Source organism: Ursus arctos, unplaced genomic scaffold (genome assembly GCF_023065955.2).
Source record: "Ursus arctos isolate Adak ecotype North America unplaced genomic scaffold, UrsArc2.0 scaffold_14, whole genome shotgun sequence".
NCBI lineage: Eukaryota > Metazoa > Chordata > Mammalia > Carnivora > Ursidae > Ursus > Ursus arctos.
The window spans coordinates 18993801-19012870 of NW_026622808.1; the positions used below are offsets into that span (position 1 = coordinate 18993801).

The 19070-nt window shown below is 51.6% G+C and overlaps 1 protein-coding gene across 5 annotated transcripts in view; it reads right to left on the bottom strand.

The window, feature by feature from the left end:
• Nucleotides 1-2229: 2229 nt before the first annotated feature.
• The window catches only part of DNMT1 (DNA methyltransferase 1), a 41977-nt gene continuing 25136 nt past the window's right edge, over nucleotides 2230-19070 (bottom strand). For all 5 annotated transcript variants that reach the window (XM_026481360.4, XM_026481359.4, XM_048227021.2 and 2 more), the window contains 22 exons: nucleotides 18337-18488; nucleotides 17797-17984; nucleotides 17508-17691; nucleotides 15797-15894; nucleotides 15448-15595; nucleotides 14238-14353; nucleotides 13855-14059; nucleotides 13643-13776; nucleotides 12473-12646; nucleotides 10557-10778; nucleotides 9307-9499; nucleotides 8491-8575; nucleotides 8182-8310; nucleotides 7752-8034; nucleotides 7288-7429; nucleotides 6098-6264; nucleotides 5495-5672; nucleotides 4639-4834; nucleotides 4145-4311; nucleotides 3798-3914; nucleotides 2878-2968; nucleotides 2230-2585 (listed from right to left, as the gene is read on the bottom strand). In XM_026481360.4, the coding sequence (XP_026337145.3) occupies nucleotides 2551-2585; nucleotides 2878-2968; nucleotides 3798-3914; nucleotides 4145-4311; nucleotides 4639-4834; nucleotides 5495-5672; nucleotides 6098-6264; nucleotides 7288-7429; nucleotides 7752-8034; nucleotides 8182-8310; nucleotides 8491-8575; nucleotides 9307-9499; nucleotides 10557-10778; nucleotides 12473-12646; nucleotides 13643-13776; nucleotides 13855-14059; nucleotides 14238-14353; nucleotides 15448-15595; nucleotides 15797-15894; nucleotides 17508-17691; nucleotides 17797-17984; nucleotides 18337-18488 (3404 nt within the window). In that variant the 3' untranslated portion in view covers nucleotides 2230-2550. The remainder of the gene's footprint in view (nucleotides 2586-2877; nucleotides 2969-3797; nucleotides 3915-4144; nucleotides 4312-4638; nucleotides 4835-5494; nucleotides 5673-6097; nucleotides 6265-7287; nucleotides 7430-7751; nucleotides 8035-8181; nucleotides 8311-8490; nucleotides 8576-9306; nucleotides 9500-10556; nucleotides 10779-12472; nucleotides 12647-13642; nucleotides 13777-13854; nucleotides 14060-14237; nucleotides 14354-15447; nucleotides 15596-15796; nucleotides 15895-17507; nucleotides 17692-17796; nucleotides 17985-18336; nucleotides 18489-19070) is intronic.

A 19070-nucleotide genomic window follows, 5' to 3' on the forward strand; every position in this document is an offset into this window, starting at 1 on the left:
CTCAGTCAGTTAAACGTCTGCCTTCAGCTCAGGTCATGATCCTAGGGTCCTAGGATCAAGCCCCACGTCGGGCTCCTCGCTTCTCCCTCTGCCTGCCGCTCCCCCTGCTTGTGCTCGCTCTCTGACAAATACAATCTTAAAAAAAGGAAGGAAGGAAGGAAGGAAGGAAAGAAAGAAAGAAAGAAAGAAAGAAAGAAGGAAGGAAGGAAGGAAGGAAGGAAGGAAGGAAGGAAGGAAAGAAAGAAAGAAAGAAAGAGAAAGAAAGAAAGAGAGAAAGAGAGAAAGAAAGAAAGGGAGAAAGGGATGTGGGTTCATTTATCAAAATACAAGCTGTACATTCAGGACTGGTTTCCTATTAGACCTCAACAGAAACAAAACAGAACCAAACCAGGGGCCAGCAAGACATTCGCAAGTAGAAAAGCCTTTGAGGCGTAGCTTTAATCGATGCCACTGTTGGTAGTAGGGGAAAAAAAATACACGCGCTGTACTCGGGCAGAGGAGGACTTCGGAAGGATTCTGTTATCTTGGTCAAGGGGTTTAGGAATGGGGAAAAGATACTTCCCTACTCACGATATACATTTTTTTTTTAGGAGGGAGGGGCAGAGGGTGAGAGAATCCTGAAGCAGGCTCCCCGCTGAGTGTGGAGCCGGAGGCAGGGCTCCGTCCCAGGACCCTAAGACCATGACCTGAGCCAAAAATCGAGGGTCAGACACTTAACCAACTGAGCCACCCAGGCACCCCCTCACAATATGCTTTCTAAATGAATTTTCAGCTTAAAAAAAAAAAAAAAGGTAGCGGGACAAACAGAAGGTATAATTGGAAAATAAAATCTGATAGGGGAACTTTAGCAGGCACCATACCAGGCTGTCGCTTACCATGTGCATTTGTGACCTGGCCAGTAAGCAAGCGGTGCTTCTTCTCATCCTTACAAAAGCGATGTTAAAAATGAGGGGTCCTAGAAATACGGAAGAAAGCACTAGTTTCTGATCTGGGGGGTTGGGAGGACCACATAGGCTCTGAGGAACAGAAAAGCAGAAAAATGTAAATCTAACCCCTAAAAATAAGATTCCTACATGGCAAAGACAGGACGACTCAAGGTCCAAGTAACAAGCAAGGGGGAAAATCGAATGCCCAAACGGCCAGCAGCAAGGACCAAGTCACGCAGCATCAGAGACAAGGAACAACTGCCAGCGGCCACCGGACACCTGAAAGTGTTCAATCGCTCCTTAAAATGCTAACAAGACTTTCTCTAGGCCATTGACGAGGATTAAAGAAGCAAAAGCCAGGGTAGGCTGCAGGAAAGTTTGCACTGTTGGTGGGAGCAGCGTTAAAACCTCTAGGGGGGTAGGTCAGTCACATGTTCTGAAGTAGAAACAGAAAACATTTACACTCAAGGATTCAGGAATCCCCCAGTATTTCCCCGAAGGAGATGGAAAAGCGTGTACAACCGACGTTCAGTGCAGCGCTCTTTATAACAGGAGGGAAACATCTGACCCCTTAGCAGGAAGGTAGTTTTAAGTTTGGACAAGGTTTAGTCCTTCACTCTTATGACTAAGACACCTGTGACTCACTGAAGGGGAAGCGACAGCTGAAGAGCCACCAAGGGCGCCCTTTACCGGTAGAGGTGGTAGGACAGGTGTTCCTTATCCTACCAGTGGTCCTCTCTGTCGTGTGTGCTGGTGACCAACACTTCTTCGTCTGCTTCTGCTCTGTTGGCTTCTATAGAAAGTCTTTTCCCAAAGACAAACCAAAGAAAAGGTTTGGCTTAGAATTCAGTAGGACTGAATTAGGCTGAATGCCCAGAAAGCCTACTTAAAAGATTCTCAAATAAAGCGTTTGTCTGTGGGTACCAGGCCAGGGCGCCGAGCGACTCCTCTTTCTCCACCATCCGCTACACAGGGCTTCTACCCTCATGGTCACAAGATGGCTGCTGCACCACCAGGCATCCCAGTCCTTTCTAGAGCAAAGAAGGGCTACACTGGGGAACGCCAATGAAGACTGCTCCTTTAAAAGGTTTTCCTGGGAGCCACGCTAACAAATTCCACTTGCATCTTCTTGGCCAGATCCGTCACAAGCTAACCCCCACCCCAAGCATGTACACGGCACACCTGGAGTGACCCAACTTCAGACCGACCCCTCTGTGGAGTCCCCTTCTGCTCTGAGGAGCCCATGCTCATCCAGACCCAGCTAAGAGTCGGCCCCGCAGAAATCACAAGTCACCAGCCAGGGTGATTTATAGGAGAGATTTATTTGAAGAAATATTACAACATATAAAAACTACATAAAGTCTTAATTTCCACTCATACAGTGGTAAATTTGATATAACGCATAATAAAAAACTTTTAAAATCCAGAATGCACAAAGTACTGCACAGTTTGATCACTAAGTCATCAGTTGATAAGCAAACCTCACAGAACAGTTTTATGCCAGACAAGGCCACAAACACCGTGAACGACACATCTGAACTGACAGACCGACAGGTTAAAAATACAACATCAGTGCATGTTGGGGATCCCTGGTGCCAGAAACACGGGCGACGGGAGGGCAAAACTAGTCCTTAGTAGTTTCCTCCTCCTTGATTTTAACTAAAGAGGAATAAAAGGTAAAGTCACTGCAGAGCACACAGACGACACTACACGAGCAGCAGGCAAGTGTCACAAACAGGCTAAAATCAAGGGCTGTGTTAACAGCCAGGTGTCGATGCTCACGGCCCACCACACAAGCAGCTGCAGCAGCTCGGAATGAACATTCAGTGAGACTGCTGCCAGGTGCTCCCCAGAGATTCCCCGGCCGCCCTGGCTAGCGTCTGAGCCAGGCCACGTGGCAGGCCTGAGCAAAGGCCCTGAGCCAAGTGCACGCCCGCTGCCCCCACCGTACCTGAGGCACTCTCTCGAGCTTTGGCCAACATACAGCGCTTGATCTCCAAGCCGATGGCTTTGGCCAGGGGCGGCGGCACAGCATTACCCACCTGCAGGAGGGAAGGTGGGAGATGCCTGGCTTGGCATGGCCGGGGTTAGCACCAGCCTCTTCTCAGAACAGTGATGAGGGCACAAAGACCCAGGTCTGCTCACAAGGGCCTCCAAAGCCCTTCCACCATGATGGCTCTGGGACCCTCCAACCAGCCACCTTCACACCCCAAACCCCGTGTCAAGACCACCCACAGAAGAGGGGCCTTTAAAGGGCTGTAGAAAAACTCCGATCCAGACATGGAGGTCACCATGCTTCACTCTGGCTAAGAGGAGTTGTTTCTAGAAAACAGGATTTGGGAAACAGGGGAAGGCAGGAGGTTGCTGCTATAACCCCAGGCACTGCTGGCTTTGTGAACCACGTGCAGGCAGTCTTAGATGGAAATACACTGAAGAGAGAGCCAACTCAACACCCTGAGAACCGGTGAGGAATTGGTGGTTCACGCCCACCCCTAGCAACTGTGAGTTTTCACCACTGCATTTACTCTGCTCCTTCACGGAAGTTCAGTGCCCTGGAACTTTCTCGTCTGGGCTAAACCTGCCTCAGAGCTGTAAACAGCAACTGATGTGCTAAATGACAGCCTGACCTGGGGGTACCCTGGGCCCTGGGGACAGGATCCCTCCTTCCTGAGGATACTGAGGCCAATCAGCCAACAAACTCTGGGTGCTCAGTGCCCCCTCAGAAGTGACCATGTGTCCTGCTTTCCACTGAAACATCCTTCCCCCTGGTCAGAGTGGCCTCTCTCCCATCAGGGCCACCCTGTGTGAGACACCGTTCGGCCCCTCCTCAAGGACAGAGGAAAAGCAGGCCCGGCTCCACGGCCCACTGACCTGTCGGTGCTTATCTAGGATGTTGCCGAACAGCCGGTAGGTGTCCGGGAAGCCCTGGGAGCGGGCACACTCCCGCACACTCACGACACGGTGCTGCTCAGGGTGGAGAACGCGGCCCTGGGGGTGAAAGGTGAGGTGGGAAAGGGGAACAAGACTGGGCCCACCTGCCCTTCGGGGCAGGAGGAGGGAAGCTGCCCCACGGGAAACTCCAGCCTTCGGCCTCAATGCTCAATCCGTCTCCATCAGCACAGAGGCAGGAGGGGGTGAGGAGTGCTCGCTTCTCATGGGCAGCTCCCACCCACTGAGCCCATGCCTCTGTCCCCTCCCAGGCACGCCCTCAGACCTACCTGCTTGCCCATGGGCTCAGGGTTGGTGACGGTCGTGCTGAAGAAGCCATCCCACTCCAGCCGTCCATAGAGGCCGGCCCAGTGGTTGTGCCTGTTGCCGGTGTGGGGCAAGCACCAGGGGATGAGGGTGTTGAACTGTCTAGCCGCAGAGTCACAGGCTTTGCCCGCTAGAAGAGAGGGCTGCGATGAGACTGTGGTTATGGAACAGGAGGGACAGAGCAGCCGACAGTCCCCAGCTGCAGACAAAGCTTTTAGGACGTCATGCTCTCAGCATCTATTTACAGCATGGCATCCAGGTCTGGCGTGTCTGTGCCTTGCCTGGGGCCTCAGGTCAGTGCACAGCAGTCCCCAGTATCTCCTGCTGGGAGACCCCAGGCAAGAGTGCTGCTCCTCGGAGGCCCCCGGACTGCTGCAGGCGATCAGAAGCTAAGGGGGGGGGGGTTCAAGGTAAACCCAAGAGAAGCCCCAACCCAGGGCACCGGCAGGGTCCCCACCTTCCACACAGGAGCAGACCCCGCGGAGGGCCCCAGTGCTGCTGCAGCCGTTCTTCTTATCATGGTACGTGTAGCGCAGCTTCCTGGCCATGGTGCCGTCAGAGAGCCGCACCTCGATATTCGGCAGGTCGCGCCAGTCTGAGCCGGGGGCCAGAGGGATGTGCCGCATGCGGGCGGCCACCAACGCACTCATGTCCTGAAAAAGCGCAGCAGGGCCCAGATGTCACTTCAACCAGGGAGCATTTAAGCATCCGTGGTAGTCTGGGCACCACCATTCTTGGAACTGGAAACACCAGTGACCAGGAACCCCTAAGGGGTTTGTATCCCATTGTGGGAGACAAACGTAGCCCAAATCAACAACCTGGGGACTGCATGTGCCATGAAGGTAACAGAGCAGGGACATGGAATAGCATGGGGGAGAAGGGACAGCTTAGGGCAAGCTGAGAGGGCTTCTCTGAGGTGGCGACAGGTGAGCAGTGCCCTGCAGGATCAGAGAACCAACTAGAGGAAGATGTGGGTTTGGTGTATCTGGGAAGACACACAGAACGTGGGCAGAAGAGATGAGGTCAGAGGCAGCAGTGGCCAGACACCTGCTCAGGACGAGCAGCAGCTCAGACGCTCTATGACTGTGTGCTACTGCGGGGGACATGGACGGTTGGGGCAAGAAGAAAAGCAGGAGGCAAAGAGGAGAGGGCAGGAGTCAGCTGAGAGGACACTGATGTAGGCTGAGCCCGAAGGGCCCAGGCCCAGCTCCTGCCTCCCACCCCACGCCCTGGCTGGGCTCCAACCACACGTTCCTTTCTCATGAGGCCACTGGACCGACTAGGCTGGCCCAGCTCTGGCAAGGCACTGTTACCTTACAGATGTGGTCCCTGAGGATGGGCTGGTACTGTGAGCCCCGGAGCTGCCTCTGGAACCAGGACTGAGGCTCCCCATTGTACAAGATCTCGAGCGCCGAAGCTCCATTCCGGACCTCAGGGAGGTCGGACATGGTGTCCCTCACAGTGATGGTTCGGAACGGGCCCGAGCTTAACCTGCAACGGCACAGCAGACAGCTGACAACTCTGGGGACCCAGGCCACGACTGTCCCTCATGTTACAGGTGCCATATCCTGACGGCTGGCACTGCCCCCTCCAGGGAGGACAACCTAGCTCAGAAGTCAAAGGACCACCCAAGGTCACGAGGGCGGCATCCTGCTTAGACCTTGTGTACAAAGAGGACAAGCTGTGCTATGGTCTCTGCTCATGACCACAGCCATGTCCAGCGGCTGCCCTGCACGTAGCCCTCACCTGGAGGTCAGAGCAAGACCAGAGGAGGTAAAGCGCTTGTGTGGCAGGCCCGACACCACACTGCCTGCTCTAACACGTTCTCTTCAGCTCAGGCCTCTCGAGAGACCCGCCAACACCAAACCTCCCAGGTAAAACAAGTGCCGTGACATGGGGGCAAGCGGGGCTCCCACCTGGTGATGTTGCTGACAAACTTCTTGTCGTCCACCACGACACTCAGCTGGCAGGCCCGAGGCGCGAACACGTGCAGTGGCTCCGGAAACAGGGGAAGCTTCTCTCCGGGGGCCGCAGCCAGGATGATGGCCCGCCTCCGCGTCTGGGCCACGCCGTACTGACCAGCCTGTGGAGCGCGCGCGCCAGACACACACAGTCAGGCGGGCACCTCCAACCAGCCCCTAATTAACTCAGTGGGTTTGCTCCCAACAAGAATAAGTGGGACCAGATGAAAGAGGAAAGATCCCATGCGGTGGCCACTAGTCCTTGGAGAAGATGGGAGTAAACCGTGCTGGCAATTCCAGCCAGCTCTTTTAAGAGCTCTACGCGGGACCCCATGATCTCAGCGCTCGGGGAGAAGAGCAGGCAGACAGCCAAGGAGCCCTGCGGCCTACCTAGCAGCAAGCGGTCACAAGAGCTGCCAGCAAGGTTTGATGGGTGAGCCCGGGACCCATGGAGGCCGGACATGGGGGTGGTGGTGGGCAGCCCAGCACTTCGCTCACACAGACACTACCTCACTGCCTTCCAGCCAGACTTTCTTCCCATTTTTGAGCACTGCTTCATCTTTAGTTATGCCATTAGTTACTGAACAGGTATATACAGACTAGCTGCTTTTCGGATCAAGCCTAGTTCCCTCTGATCACCCAAAATCTCTGTCCATGCAGACAAAGCTGCCAGTTGCTACCTGGAGTATGATCTTCCACCTTCTCCTGAGGTTTCTAGGTGAACTTTCACCCAAGGGATATTTCTGCTAACCGGTAACTCTGTGCACCCTTCCCCAATTCTGGTTTCACCCACCCCCTGGGCGGATCTAGCTGCTACCCAGAGCTCCACCGTTGGCCACCACCCTTTCCTCTCATGAGGGAGGAGCTGGAAACACATGGCCCCTCCTCCGGCACAAGAGGATAGGATTCTCCAGACCGTGAGAGGTAGGCGGACTTACTGGCACACCGGCTCTGGGCTCCCCAGACCTGCATGCTGCGAGCTTGGCGACGGTGGGTGCGGGCCCCAGCTGCCACCTCCCCCCACCCTCACTGGCACAGGTCACTGTAATACAGGTCTGTCCCGTTCAACGCCATTTCCAGTCAGAAACCACCTGCCGCACTCCAGGGACCACTGAGCCCTCCCCTGTGCACCCCCGCCTGCCCACCTGCAACACGCCAAAGGTGCACTGATAGCCCATGCGGACGAGGCAGCGGAGCGTGAGCTTCAGGACCATGGAGCGCTTGAAGGAAACGAAATTCCGGACGTTCTCCAACAGGAAGTAGCGGGGCCGGTAGTAGTCACAGTAGCTGTGGGAGGTGGCAGAGACTACGAGGGTCATCCACATGCACCAAAAGAAGACCTACTCCACCAGAAGCTACACCCGAATGCTCAACGCTTGCTCACTGGGAGGCGACACCCGCTGACTCTCCAAGTCCCTCTGCCGAGAAGCCAGCCATGAACTCCCCGGAGGCAAAGGCTGGGTGCCTCGGCTGCACACACAGCCTTCAGCAGGCACACCGGCTAACCCAGCGACTGCATGCTGCTGGCACAACTGGTGTCGCAGCCCCAGGGCTGGCCGTCTAGCCACCCTCAGGCAGCCCTGAACACAGGGGCTTCTACTCCGTTTACCTGAGAAAGGAAACCACCAGGGAGTTCTTGAACTTGGAGTAGGTACGAGAGTTGAAGCGGTTCATGCCACTAAACCCTTGGCAAGGCGGCCCACCACACAGCATCTCCACGTCTCCCTTCTGAGGCAGCTTCTGACCGCGGGGGTTGGTCGCCTCCCCGGCCATGACCAGCTTCAGCAGGACGTTGCAGTCCTCCGTGAACACCGTGGACCCAGGATTGTTCAGCCGAAATGCCTGGGCCGCAGGGTCCCACATCTCGATGGCCCACAGTGTTTCTGAGATGCCTGGGACATACAAGGACAAATGTGTGCAAAGAACCCCCTTGAGTCACACTCAAGGCAGAACTGTGACCGGAGCCCAAAACGTCTTCCAGGTAGAACCGGCCTGATCCAGTTTTACTAGTTCTGCAGAGAAACCCTCGCAGTATTTACCTGCTTGGTGGAATCCTTCCGACAACCCCCCACAGCCAGAAAACACATCCAAGGTCCGCAGCTTAGGCAGTTTAATTTCTGCCTCTGGTTCACTCGGCTCACACGTTTGAGACTTTGCCCTGCCCTTCCCTGGAAGAGACAGGCCACAAGTGAGGTCAGAGCCCTAACCTGCTCTCCTTAAACCCTCCTTCTGAATTCACAGTGAAGAAGGAGGTAACATCAGAAGCTGTATTTTCACACCAAATGATTCATCAGTCCCTGACTTACGTAAGACAGACTTGAAGGGAACCGTGTGGAATAATGACATACCTTTACCCTTCCCTTTTCCTTTATTTCCAGGGCTACGGGCATGGTTTGGAGGATCTTCAAAGCTTTTGTTCTTGGCATTATAGGCCTAAGAAGGAAAACCACAACAGTCTGGCAGAGAAACACACTGGTCCCTTTTCTAACAAAGGGAATTTAAGTTAATCTGATAAAGATCCACATAATTATATGGCCATAAGCAATTAGCCATCAATAAGAATACTTCGATTTTATTATGATGGAAACGGCGGTGGGGGGGAGGGGAGTTCTAGGATACAAATATTTTATGTGGCCAACACTGGAATTTCTGCTATTCTAAGTACCTGGACTACTCATTCTAAGAACAGGCAAAGTGATCACTGGGCCACCCACAGTGCAACCTGGGGGAAACACAGGTGTGTATCAACTTCAGATGAGCTAACACAGGAAAAGCCACGCTCAAACAATTTAAAAGCGATTAGCTTAATGGACAGACTCCCAGATCCTTTCTCAGTCACCAGTGCTCAGCTGTAGAGACCTCACCTGGCCACAGATGCCTGGGTGAAGCGGAGGAGGGGCAGGGCTGAGTCCGCCAGGGAAAGCGGCACCTTTCCCTAACTCACATTAAGGCACTGGTAGGGCTAGCAGAGGCCACCTAATAGTCTCCAAATAAACTGTAGGTGCATAAGGACTCTCAAATGTTACTTCTGGCTTAAAAAAGTGTTAAGTTCCAGAAGAACTTGAATACCATAGATTCATACCCTGGGTAGTTCATTCCACTACTTTCTTGGGGGCTGGGACTTTGACCTGAAGCCCCTCCCTCCAGTAAGTCCAGGGTACCACCTCAAGGAAGTAGAAGCGGTCCGGCCCCCCAGCGGAGAAGTCCTGGAGGCACCCAGGCAGGTCCTCCCCATACTCCACAGTACAGCGGCCCTGCACGGCCTTGAAGTCCACCACCACCTCCTCGTCGCTCCAGTAAAGCAGGTTGATGTCCGCATGGTAACTCGCTGGGGTAGACTTGTGGGTGTTCTCTGGCCTGAAAACCGAAGCGTCTTTGTTAGCAATTCTCTTTTGTTATTAACTGACAAAGAATTAAACAGCACCACATTTCTGGGGGTGCTCAGAAAACCAACAGGTAAAGACCACAACCCCCAGTTAGGCCAGCATCATTTCTTTTTTTTTTTTTTTTTTTTAAGATTTTATTTATTTATATGACAGAGAGACAGCCAGCGAGAGAGGGAACACAGCAGGCGAGTGAGAGAGGAAGAAGCAGGCTCCCAGCGGAGGAGCCCGATGTGGGACTCGATCTCGGAACGCCGGGATCACGCCCTGAGCCGAAGGCAGACGCTTTAACGACTGTACTACCCAGGCGCCCCAGGCCAGCATCATTTCTATCCCCCTTCGCCGGCACTACCAACTACCAACCGAGTGTGATTCTATGCCATGAACTCAGCAAAGGACCTGCTGGCTTCACCACGCACAACAGCTGCCTTCTGCTCGTTAAGCATCTAGAGCTTCCTTGTCTTGCCTATACTAGCCAGACTTCTCGTTTCTTTTCTGCTAATACAAATGATTATTACACAGACTTTAAAAAAGTCTTTGATATACATTAGTTAAGTGAAGCAACCTTATATCCATCTCTCTGATTAGTTTCAGGTTAGCTCCTAACCACTACGAGTTACTAGGATCCCAGAAGCAGACTGAGTGAAGCCAAGAACTTGGGAAACAGAGGGGAACTGCAGAAACAGGATGGGGCACCTGGGGAGAACAGGACAGAATGGGGAGGGTCAGGGGAGGGGGCAGAACTGACAACCCTAAATAGATGGCAGAGCCCAGGACATTCCACCCCTGACTTGTCACATGCTCGACTTCTCCTTAAGGATTTCTTTGGGGGAGAGACTCTGTCACTTTAAAACAAAGGTCTAAAGCAAGGCTATGAGATATAATTTAGTCACTGTCAGCACCCACCAGATAATCAGAAACACTTAGAAAAACAGCTACCTCTACCAAAGTCTTCAAATATCACTGTTACAACCCCATTTCCGACTTCTAGAAGGGTGCTGCCTCCTGGAAGAGCAGAGGCCCTCACTGACCTGTAGAACTTGTTGATTCTGATCTTGATGTCGGTCTCGTTGGGCCTGCCATTGCTCTTCTTGATACAGAAGATTTCTTTTATTCGGCCAATTCGATACGGCTCAGGGGCATCCAGGTTACTGCCTTTGATGTAATCAGAGTATTTCCGGTAGTGTTCTGGATACAGATCTTCGTCCACAGGCTCCTTGCGCGGGCGTTTCACAGGACTGGACAGCTTGATGCTACGGAGAAGCAAGCGCTATGCGTAACTGAACATGAAACCATAAAAAGCAATTACCTCAGCCTTCCTTACCAGCCGGTAATAGTACTACTTAACTCAAACACCTTATAAACTAATGCAGCTAAGTGTCCTGAGATGTAGAGAAATACTAAGACTCACCCACAGTTTAAAATGAGCATTCTTGGGGCGCCTGGGTGGCTCAGTGGATTAAGCATCTGCCTTCGGCTCAGGTCATGATCCCAGGGTCCTGGGATCAAGCCCCACATCGGGCTCCCTGCTCAGTGGGGAGTCTGCTTCACCACCCCCCCAACTACGCCTCCACCGCCTCACCTCCTCGTGCAGGCTCCCAAATAAATAAAATCTTTAAAAAATAAAATAAAAGGAGACTTGTCCATCCGTGCACTGCTGGCTACCACAGCTGCTTGCACTGTCTGAATCTGCCCAGCTCCCGGCCACATGGAAGGACTGTACTTCCTGGCATCGGACTCATTCTGCTCCACGAATGTGAGAAATGGCAAGAGAGCACTTCCGGGCGGGAACATTAAACTGCTAGGAGAGCCTCCAGGTTGCTTTCCCTTGGCTCAGACTGGCAACTTTGAAAAGGCAGTGGTTCCACCAGCTCAGCTCTGAGTGACCCAACTGCCCAAGTGCCCTGCTGAACCAAGATGGACACACAGTATGGGCAAGAAGAAAAGCCCCCATTTGAGGGCTTGTTCCCAAGGCATAACCTGTGCTCTCCCGACTGAGGTGCTGACCGAGGTGATGCTGTGAAAACCAGAGAGTGGAGACTCGTGGTCTGGGCAAGCCGAATTTGGCCTGACTACTGAGGTACAGCCGGTCATCCGATCTGGCTGCACGCTGTCAAGGCTGCCATTCAGGAAGGCCACTGCTGTGCTTTCCCACCAGGCCCCCTTAGTCTGACAGGTTCCAAAGGGGCCTCTGAGCATCTGTGTGGATGCCGTATTATGCAGTGAGCACCTGGGCACCCTCCCCTCTGCACCAAGGACAGCGGGGCATAAGGAGGCTACACATACTGACTGCACGAGGCCGGAAGGCTCTGCCCTCTGTGTTCTGTACTTCACAGTAACTGAATGGAGGGTAGAAACTGGGTTCCAACTGAGACTTTAGGAAAACGCAGCTGAAAGTCAGGAAACGGAGAAGTTCAGAAAGTGCTGGCTGTAAATGCAGCCACACGCTAGTTCTTAGAACAAAGACCGGCTCAAGTGTGGAAATTCCTCGGCTTTATTTGTCCCCGAAGAGCCCCAACCTTCTGATACGCAAAGAGGTCTCGATACTTCCTGGTAAATGGGATCACAACTCCTTTTCGTTCAGTCTTTACTCTAGGCCAAGCACTGGCCTAAGAGACCAGCAGGCGAGACCGTCCTCCCATGGGACAGACAGGGACCGGGCGGAGATGGGCTCCTTCCCAAAGCCTCACGGCTGGGCAGGGCCCGACCACGGGCACTCGCGCCCCCTTAGCTGGCGCATCCTCGGACTTTCTTCAGGCTTACGGCTACACTCTGCAGTGAGCTATACTCACTCTACACAGGACGGCTGGCCATCGCTGATCACCAGATACTACGGTGACAGTTCCAGCAGCAGCTAGTCCTCGGGTTCCAGGGTTGGGGACATCTCGAAGCCAACTCTGTACCGGTCCAGAGCTCATGCCCTGACCTGGGCAAAGTGGGTACTCACTTGAATGTGAAGGCCTCGGGGAGGAGGTACACGCCATCACCCACTCGATACTGGACGCCGTTCTTGGTGGCCGAGCTGTAGAGAACCCGGGTGTCCAGGTCCTCGATCTGTTCCAGGACCCTGGGAATTTCTTTTTGCCTCATTTCAGCCAGACGGGCACAGCTTACACAGAACCTGAAGGAGTGAAGGACAGAAACAAAAGGCCCTGAGCTGGTTGGTAGCAGCTACAGCAGCAGCCAGTGGCCTAACCCAGAGACTCCGATGACCAGCAGAAAACAGCTGCAGATATTTGAAGAAGTAGCTTTTCTGTAGTTTATGTTCACACTTTGAAAACACTTACTTGGGACCAAAGATATTTAACACAAGAAAATGACAAGCCAATTCCACTTTTGAGTATTTGATATAAAAACCCTAAGACAAAAAAACAAAACGAAACCCCTAAGACAAACAGAATGTAGAATATGGTAAAGAACACACCCCAAGCAAGAAGGCAGAGTGGTTCAGTGAGAACTCGACATTAAAGGAGTCTAATACCATTCTCTCGAAAGGCTGAAAAGCTAGCTGGTAAATTCAACATTATTTCTCATCAGTAAGCCCATAAAGGAGATCTAGAAATGGCCTTCATTGGAGATCAAAAGGCGGCAGCAGCGCAGGCTGACGGGAGAAACACCAGAAGCATGTAAGCCAGCCCTCCCAGGCTTCACCCCACCAGCCTCGCTGCTGCTTGAGAGACGCCAGTGCTACACTGAGTCCGAACAAGTGAGGTACAGAGGCTACAAAGGCAGGCATGGGGCACTGAACACCTAGAGAAAATTTAAAAAAGCAAGCCTCCCTAAAAGCAGTCACTCACCAGTTAGAATAAAGCAGCATCAGAGGTATTGCTTATGAAAGGAAACATCTCAGAAACACAAGGAAACATGCAAGATCTGTAGCACAAACGCCGAGAAGCACACAAAAACACTCGTCCTGCTCCTGGATGGGAGAGCTTCTGATGAAGCTGGTAAGTCCGCACCCAGTCCGTCCGTACACTTAAAGCAACTGCGACCCAGTCAGGCTGGTCTTTGATTAGTGGGGGAAAGAGACCCCGCCAGACAGCAGCACAGGAGAGTCTGGAGTGACGCACAGAGACGTGCAGGCCCCAGAGCACCACTGGCCGGGCCCGGCACTCACTTGTACTTGTTCTCCTCCGTTGGCTGGGTTTTCGGGGGGGACTCAAATCTTGCATAGTCTTGATCATACCACAGCTGGTAGAAGTAGGTCTTTCCATCATCCTCCGCCATCAGAGCCTCAGGATCCATGCCTCCCTTTGAGCACAAGGACGTGGGGTCAGCCATGACCCCATGCAGGGAGGGAAGGGCACGCGAGGGGCGCTGGGCACTCACCTCCAAGGCCCAGTTTTCCGATGGAGCTTTATAGACAACCTTCACCTTGCTATGGATGTACGAAAGCTGCATGTCCTCACACTCATCGACCAGGAACAGCTCCAAGGGGTCCGACGTGGCTCCGAGGACTGTGTCTGTCCCGGCGCAGAACCAGTGGGCGTGAAACATCTGCCCGTTGCTGCTGTCCTCCCACAGCGCAGTGACCCTGGAGTCCGAACAAAGCCACTCACTTGCTCGGCCAATCTAGACTGAATTTACTTAGGGCAACTTGTGTTTTATTTTTGCAATTAGCCTAGCAAAGAGCCGCTGCTGCTCTTCGTACATAAGCATCTCCTAGTTGTCTAAGAGAATGTGTGAAGTCAAACAAAGGAAAAGATACAAACCTTGCTAAATATAGCGGTTTTGAAGAGTCATCTGGAATAACAGAGACACAGTCCCCCACTTCCAGGGTTTCTGAGTCGATGTAAACCTTCTTAAAGTAATTCTTCTTCCCATCAGTCTGAAAACAAGAGCTTCATTTCAGGTGAGGATGGGTTTGAAGGTCCAGTCTCGGCTTGACCTACCTGTTCCTATTACTTTGCATAAAAGCCTAATTTCCTAACAATTTTGTTAAGTCACGAGGCTCTACCAACCTGGCTACAACAGAAAACATCTACCTCCCTTAGCTGGAAATCTGCATGAAGAGCACCACGTTTCCTCCTCGTCAGCCCTGCCCTTTAGTGTCAGCTGTCAGATTCCAGCATTTGATTTTAAACAGTACCAGTCCCAACTCCTAACGCCAAGATCCTAAGGCCACATCCCAGCCCCAACTCCTGTCAGCTACAAGGACCTACTTCTTCCACAAGGAAAGCTAGTTTCCACCTGAGAGCCTCGGCCCTGCCTCTCCCCCACATCTTTGTGAGGCTGGTTCCTCGCCGACCTTCTGGGTCTCAGCTCAGATGTTGCCTCCTCGAGAAGCCCCCAAGGCCCCAACCTCCCTCCAGCCCTCCACCCACCGGACAGTGCATGTGCCTATCCTCCTGTCCCAGAGGACCAGCAGCACAGGACAAAGGTTTAGCCACATCCAGGCTTACAGCAGCATCTGGCAGGGGTAGGCCTCATGCTACAGACCAGATCTTTGGCTTACAGACATCAAGGAAGCAATGCTAAAGGAAAGCAAAGCTCTCCAGCTTTGGTAAAAGCTGTGCCTTAGACAATCACAGAACTTAAGGGAGGCAATCTGCTAGTGTCGCAAAAACACCCACACCCAGGCCAGAGGGGGCAATGATGGCTCTCTTTGAAACAAGCTTTGAAGGAGAACAAGCCGACACCCCTAGGTCAGTGTCAAATGCCCACTTTGGAATGTTAGGAAAATGGAGTCCGTGGGCACACAAGCAAACAAAACAAAACAACAACAACAGCAACAACAACACACTTCTGGTGCATGGCCAAGGGCCTTGGCTTCTCTCACTGGCCCTGCTCCTTTCACAGGCAAATGAGCAGCTTTCTCCGCTCCAGGGCTCAGGCTGCTGAAGAGGTTTGGCAGTGATACACAGGGGGACAACTGCTTTGTTAGAGGTGTGGCAATAAGATGACCATCTGCTCCAGGATTACCTTGACAGCGTCTCCAACCCAAGAGATCCGATTCTTGTTCTGTTTCTTTTTCTTCCCCTGATGCATTTTTTTGGGTGATGGCATCTCTGGAATATTGTCATCAACTTCTTCATCGTCATCTGCCTCCTTCATGGCCATGTTGGGGCACCTATAAAGTTACTTGTTATAAGCAAATCCCCTTTTGTAAGTAAAACCTACTGGGTAAGATAATGGGGACAGGGCTGGTGACAACGCTAGACAAGGGAAGGCTGCCTGCTCTGGAAATCTCGGCCCACCTGTCCTGTACAAAGCTCATTTGTCATCAGCTGGTATTTTCCTCTGCTACAAGAAGAGCGTCAGCCAAACCTACCTCCTCTCTTGGCAAGCCTGTTTGCTCCGTCCGCTACCACCAAACTTAACCATATCTTTACAGGCTTTACACTGTCCACATTCGGGCTGTTGACAAACCTAAAAATTTTTAAGAAGTGAATGAAATGGCCATTAGTAACTACTGGTAACCAGTTTTTTGGTGAATTACAATTTTAAAAAATTGTATTTAGCCTCATTAGGTTAAGTATGAGAAATAAGTTCGGAACAAGATCCCATTCATACCCTCTAGGTTAGCAAATTTAAAAAGCAGGGCATGTGTTGGGACAAGTGCAGAGAAACGAGAGCTTGCAATGCTCAAAGGGTAAGCCAGCACCAGCATTTTGGAGTTTTCTAGACCAAAGTTAAACATATAACCCACACCCCAGCAATTTTGCTTCTATGTAGAGACAGTCACAAGAAACCTCATTCAAGGACACTGCCACGGCACTGTAACAGAGGGATAAGCTGGGATATTCCCAGAATGAAATACGACTAAATAATCAAAGTGAGTCAACTGGATCTAACCGCATCAACACGTAACAGGGGCATATACCAGTTGTGTGTATTTAAGAAGCTCTGAACATTGCACATACATGTGCTAGATGAAAAAAATAAAACCAAAAGAATGGTGAGAACATGTGAATTCCTGTTAATGAAACAAAAGGAAAACACAGTCCAGCAGACAGTGTGAACACAGGTTCTAAAGGAAGTTGTGGTATTTTCGCATTTGAGTTTTTGTCCAAAGTCAAATACAGGCGGACCTTAGTGCCAGGCCACCACAGTAACAGGAGTCGAATGAAGTTTGTGGTTTCCCAGTGCAGATGAGAGTTATGTTTACACTACACTGTAGTCTATTAAATGTGTTATTAAAAAATAGACTTAGGTCTTAAAAAAAAAAAAAAGGTGTTCTTTAAAAATTCTTTATTGCTAAATATATGCTAACCACCATCTGAACTTTCAGCAAACTACAATCACTGGGCACAGATCCCCATACAGATGATGAGAGTGAAAGACTGCAAGAATAACCACAGTGTGACAGACTCAGACTGAGCAAATGCTGCTGGAAAAATGGCACCAAGACTTGCTCAATGCAGGGCTGCCACAGAACTTGTTTGTAAGAAGCAAAATAACCCCCAAAACAAAAACACACCCCACCCCCCCGACAAAAAACACAGTATGTGCGAAGTACAGTAAGACAAGGTGGGCCTGCAGTAGACACCAAAACATCTCCTCTCTAGGTGACTGGAGAAATTAATCCCCCTAATCCTGAGTGAAGTAAATATAAGAATTCACAGGGAGAGAGGGCTTTTAAAAGGCCTCAAATCTATTTTGGATAGCATCCTTACTATGCTGGGAAAGTTACACTAGGAGACAAGGTTCCTGGGAAGATGTCCTCCCCGTCAGAAGCGGCAGCACCTCTGTGGGGTGATCCCTTCCTCTGCACTCACCCGGGCTGCCCGACTCAGTGCGATCCACACAGAACAGACGCCACCCAGGAGGTCAGCCTCTCTAGTGACAGGAGCATTAACACCGAAGTGCCGAAGCACACCTCTTTCCACAGCTGTCCGGTCAATCTGTTTGTCCCATGAGGCATGCAATCTCCCCCCCAGGTAACTGACTTCGGGTTAGGGGTGACATCTGAGCAGTGAGTCTCAAGCCAGAAGAAAGAAGTTCTTCAGATTACACACGGAGCCCAGCCCAAGTGAGATTACCTCACAGACGCCACACCGCCGGCGTTTGAAGGCATTCTCCTTGTCTTCTCTGTCATCCTTTTCGATTTGCTCTGCGAAGAAAGTGTCAAAGATCTGGTAGACCAGCTTGGTAGTGGTGGCTTTAGTGGGGCCTTTGTCCTTCTCTTTGGCAGAATGCCCAATGGTCCGACGTCTCTCAGCTCGCCTGGGACAGAGGTTTCCATGGTGTTAGCAGGCTGGGGAGAAGCGCCCAGGACGCTCTACCTTCTCTGGTCTCACGTCTTCAGTTTTACTTCTGCTGCATCCTTACCTTTTTCCTAGAGTGACCCCAGCCAACTTGATCAGGTCTCTCATGCAAGGGGTCAGAAAGATGGGCTGCTCATCACTGTCCCCAGCCTCATCATAACTCTCTACTTGTTCTACCACAAACTGGGCGTGTCGAAGGAGAGAATCCTCTGTGAATCGATTCAGGTTGAGCACAGAAGGAGGTACAGTGGTCTTTAAGAAAAACATCAGAAGTTTCTCTTAGGCTTAAGCAAAACTTCTTTTTTTAAGACTTTATTTATTTATTTGACAGAGCGAGAGAGCGAGAGCACAAGCAGGCAGAGGCAGAGGGAGAAGCAGGTTCCCGCTGAGCAGAGAGCTTGACGCGAGGCTCGATCCCAGGACCCTGGGATCATGACCTGAGCTGAAGGCAGACACTTAACCGAATGAGCCACCCAGGCGCCCCAAGCAAAACTGTTCTAATAAAACTGAAAAATGGTTTCTCATTTTAGATGAGTTTTCTAGCAACTTCTATGCTGCATGTAAATAGGCATAAATCCCAGGTTACAGACCCTGAGCCTCTCACCTCAATCTTATTGATCAAGTCTTCATAGGTTGAGTCTGGGTTGCTCTGCAGGAACTCAACCACGATCTTACTTATGTAGATCTTCTCCTGCATCACGCTAAACAGCGGCGCATACTCTGGATTGGGATCCATCAGAATGTATTCGGCAAAAGCTGAAGTCAACAGAAATTTTAAAAAGTGGTTTGAATCTAACGGCAGCTATGATGGCCAAAGGACAGGGATGAGTCTATGAAGACTCTGGAACAGTCTAAGTCATTCCATACGCCAAAGTCAACAAAATGCAAAGTAGGTTCAGAGTTAACTCATTCAGAAGTGGTCTAAGACAGTTAGAGAATGGGGGGGGGGGCGCCTGGCTGGCTCACTCAGTAGTGCACACAACTCGAGCTCAGGATTAGGAGTGCAAGCCCCACGCTGGGTGTAGAGATTCCTTAAATAAAATCTGAGGACAGCTAGAGAATAGGAGACTGGCCAAGTGGCCTTACTTTGGCTCATCTTTGTTTTTGGAATTCAGTCTGGGTTTGAGCTCCAGGAATAGGACCTGCTCGTTCTTCTAATTGGAGGGTCAGTTCAAGAGCCAGCTGTAACTCCCTAGAAAAGTCATCCCACTGGAACCTGACCTAGCTCCCACACAGTCACAAGTTAGTCACCTGCTGTTCATGTGAGCCTGAGGCATCCCACCAGAGCCCAACTGAGCCCCAGGGAGGACAGGAACAAAGGCCCCCTTCAGATCCCAT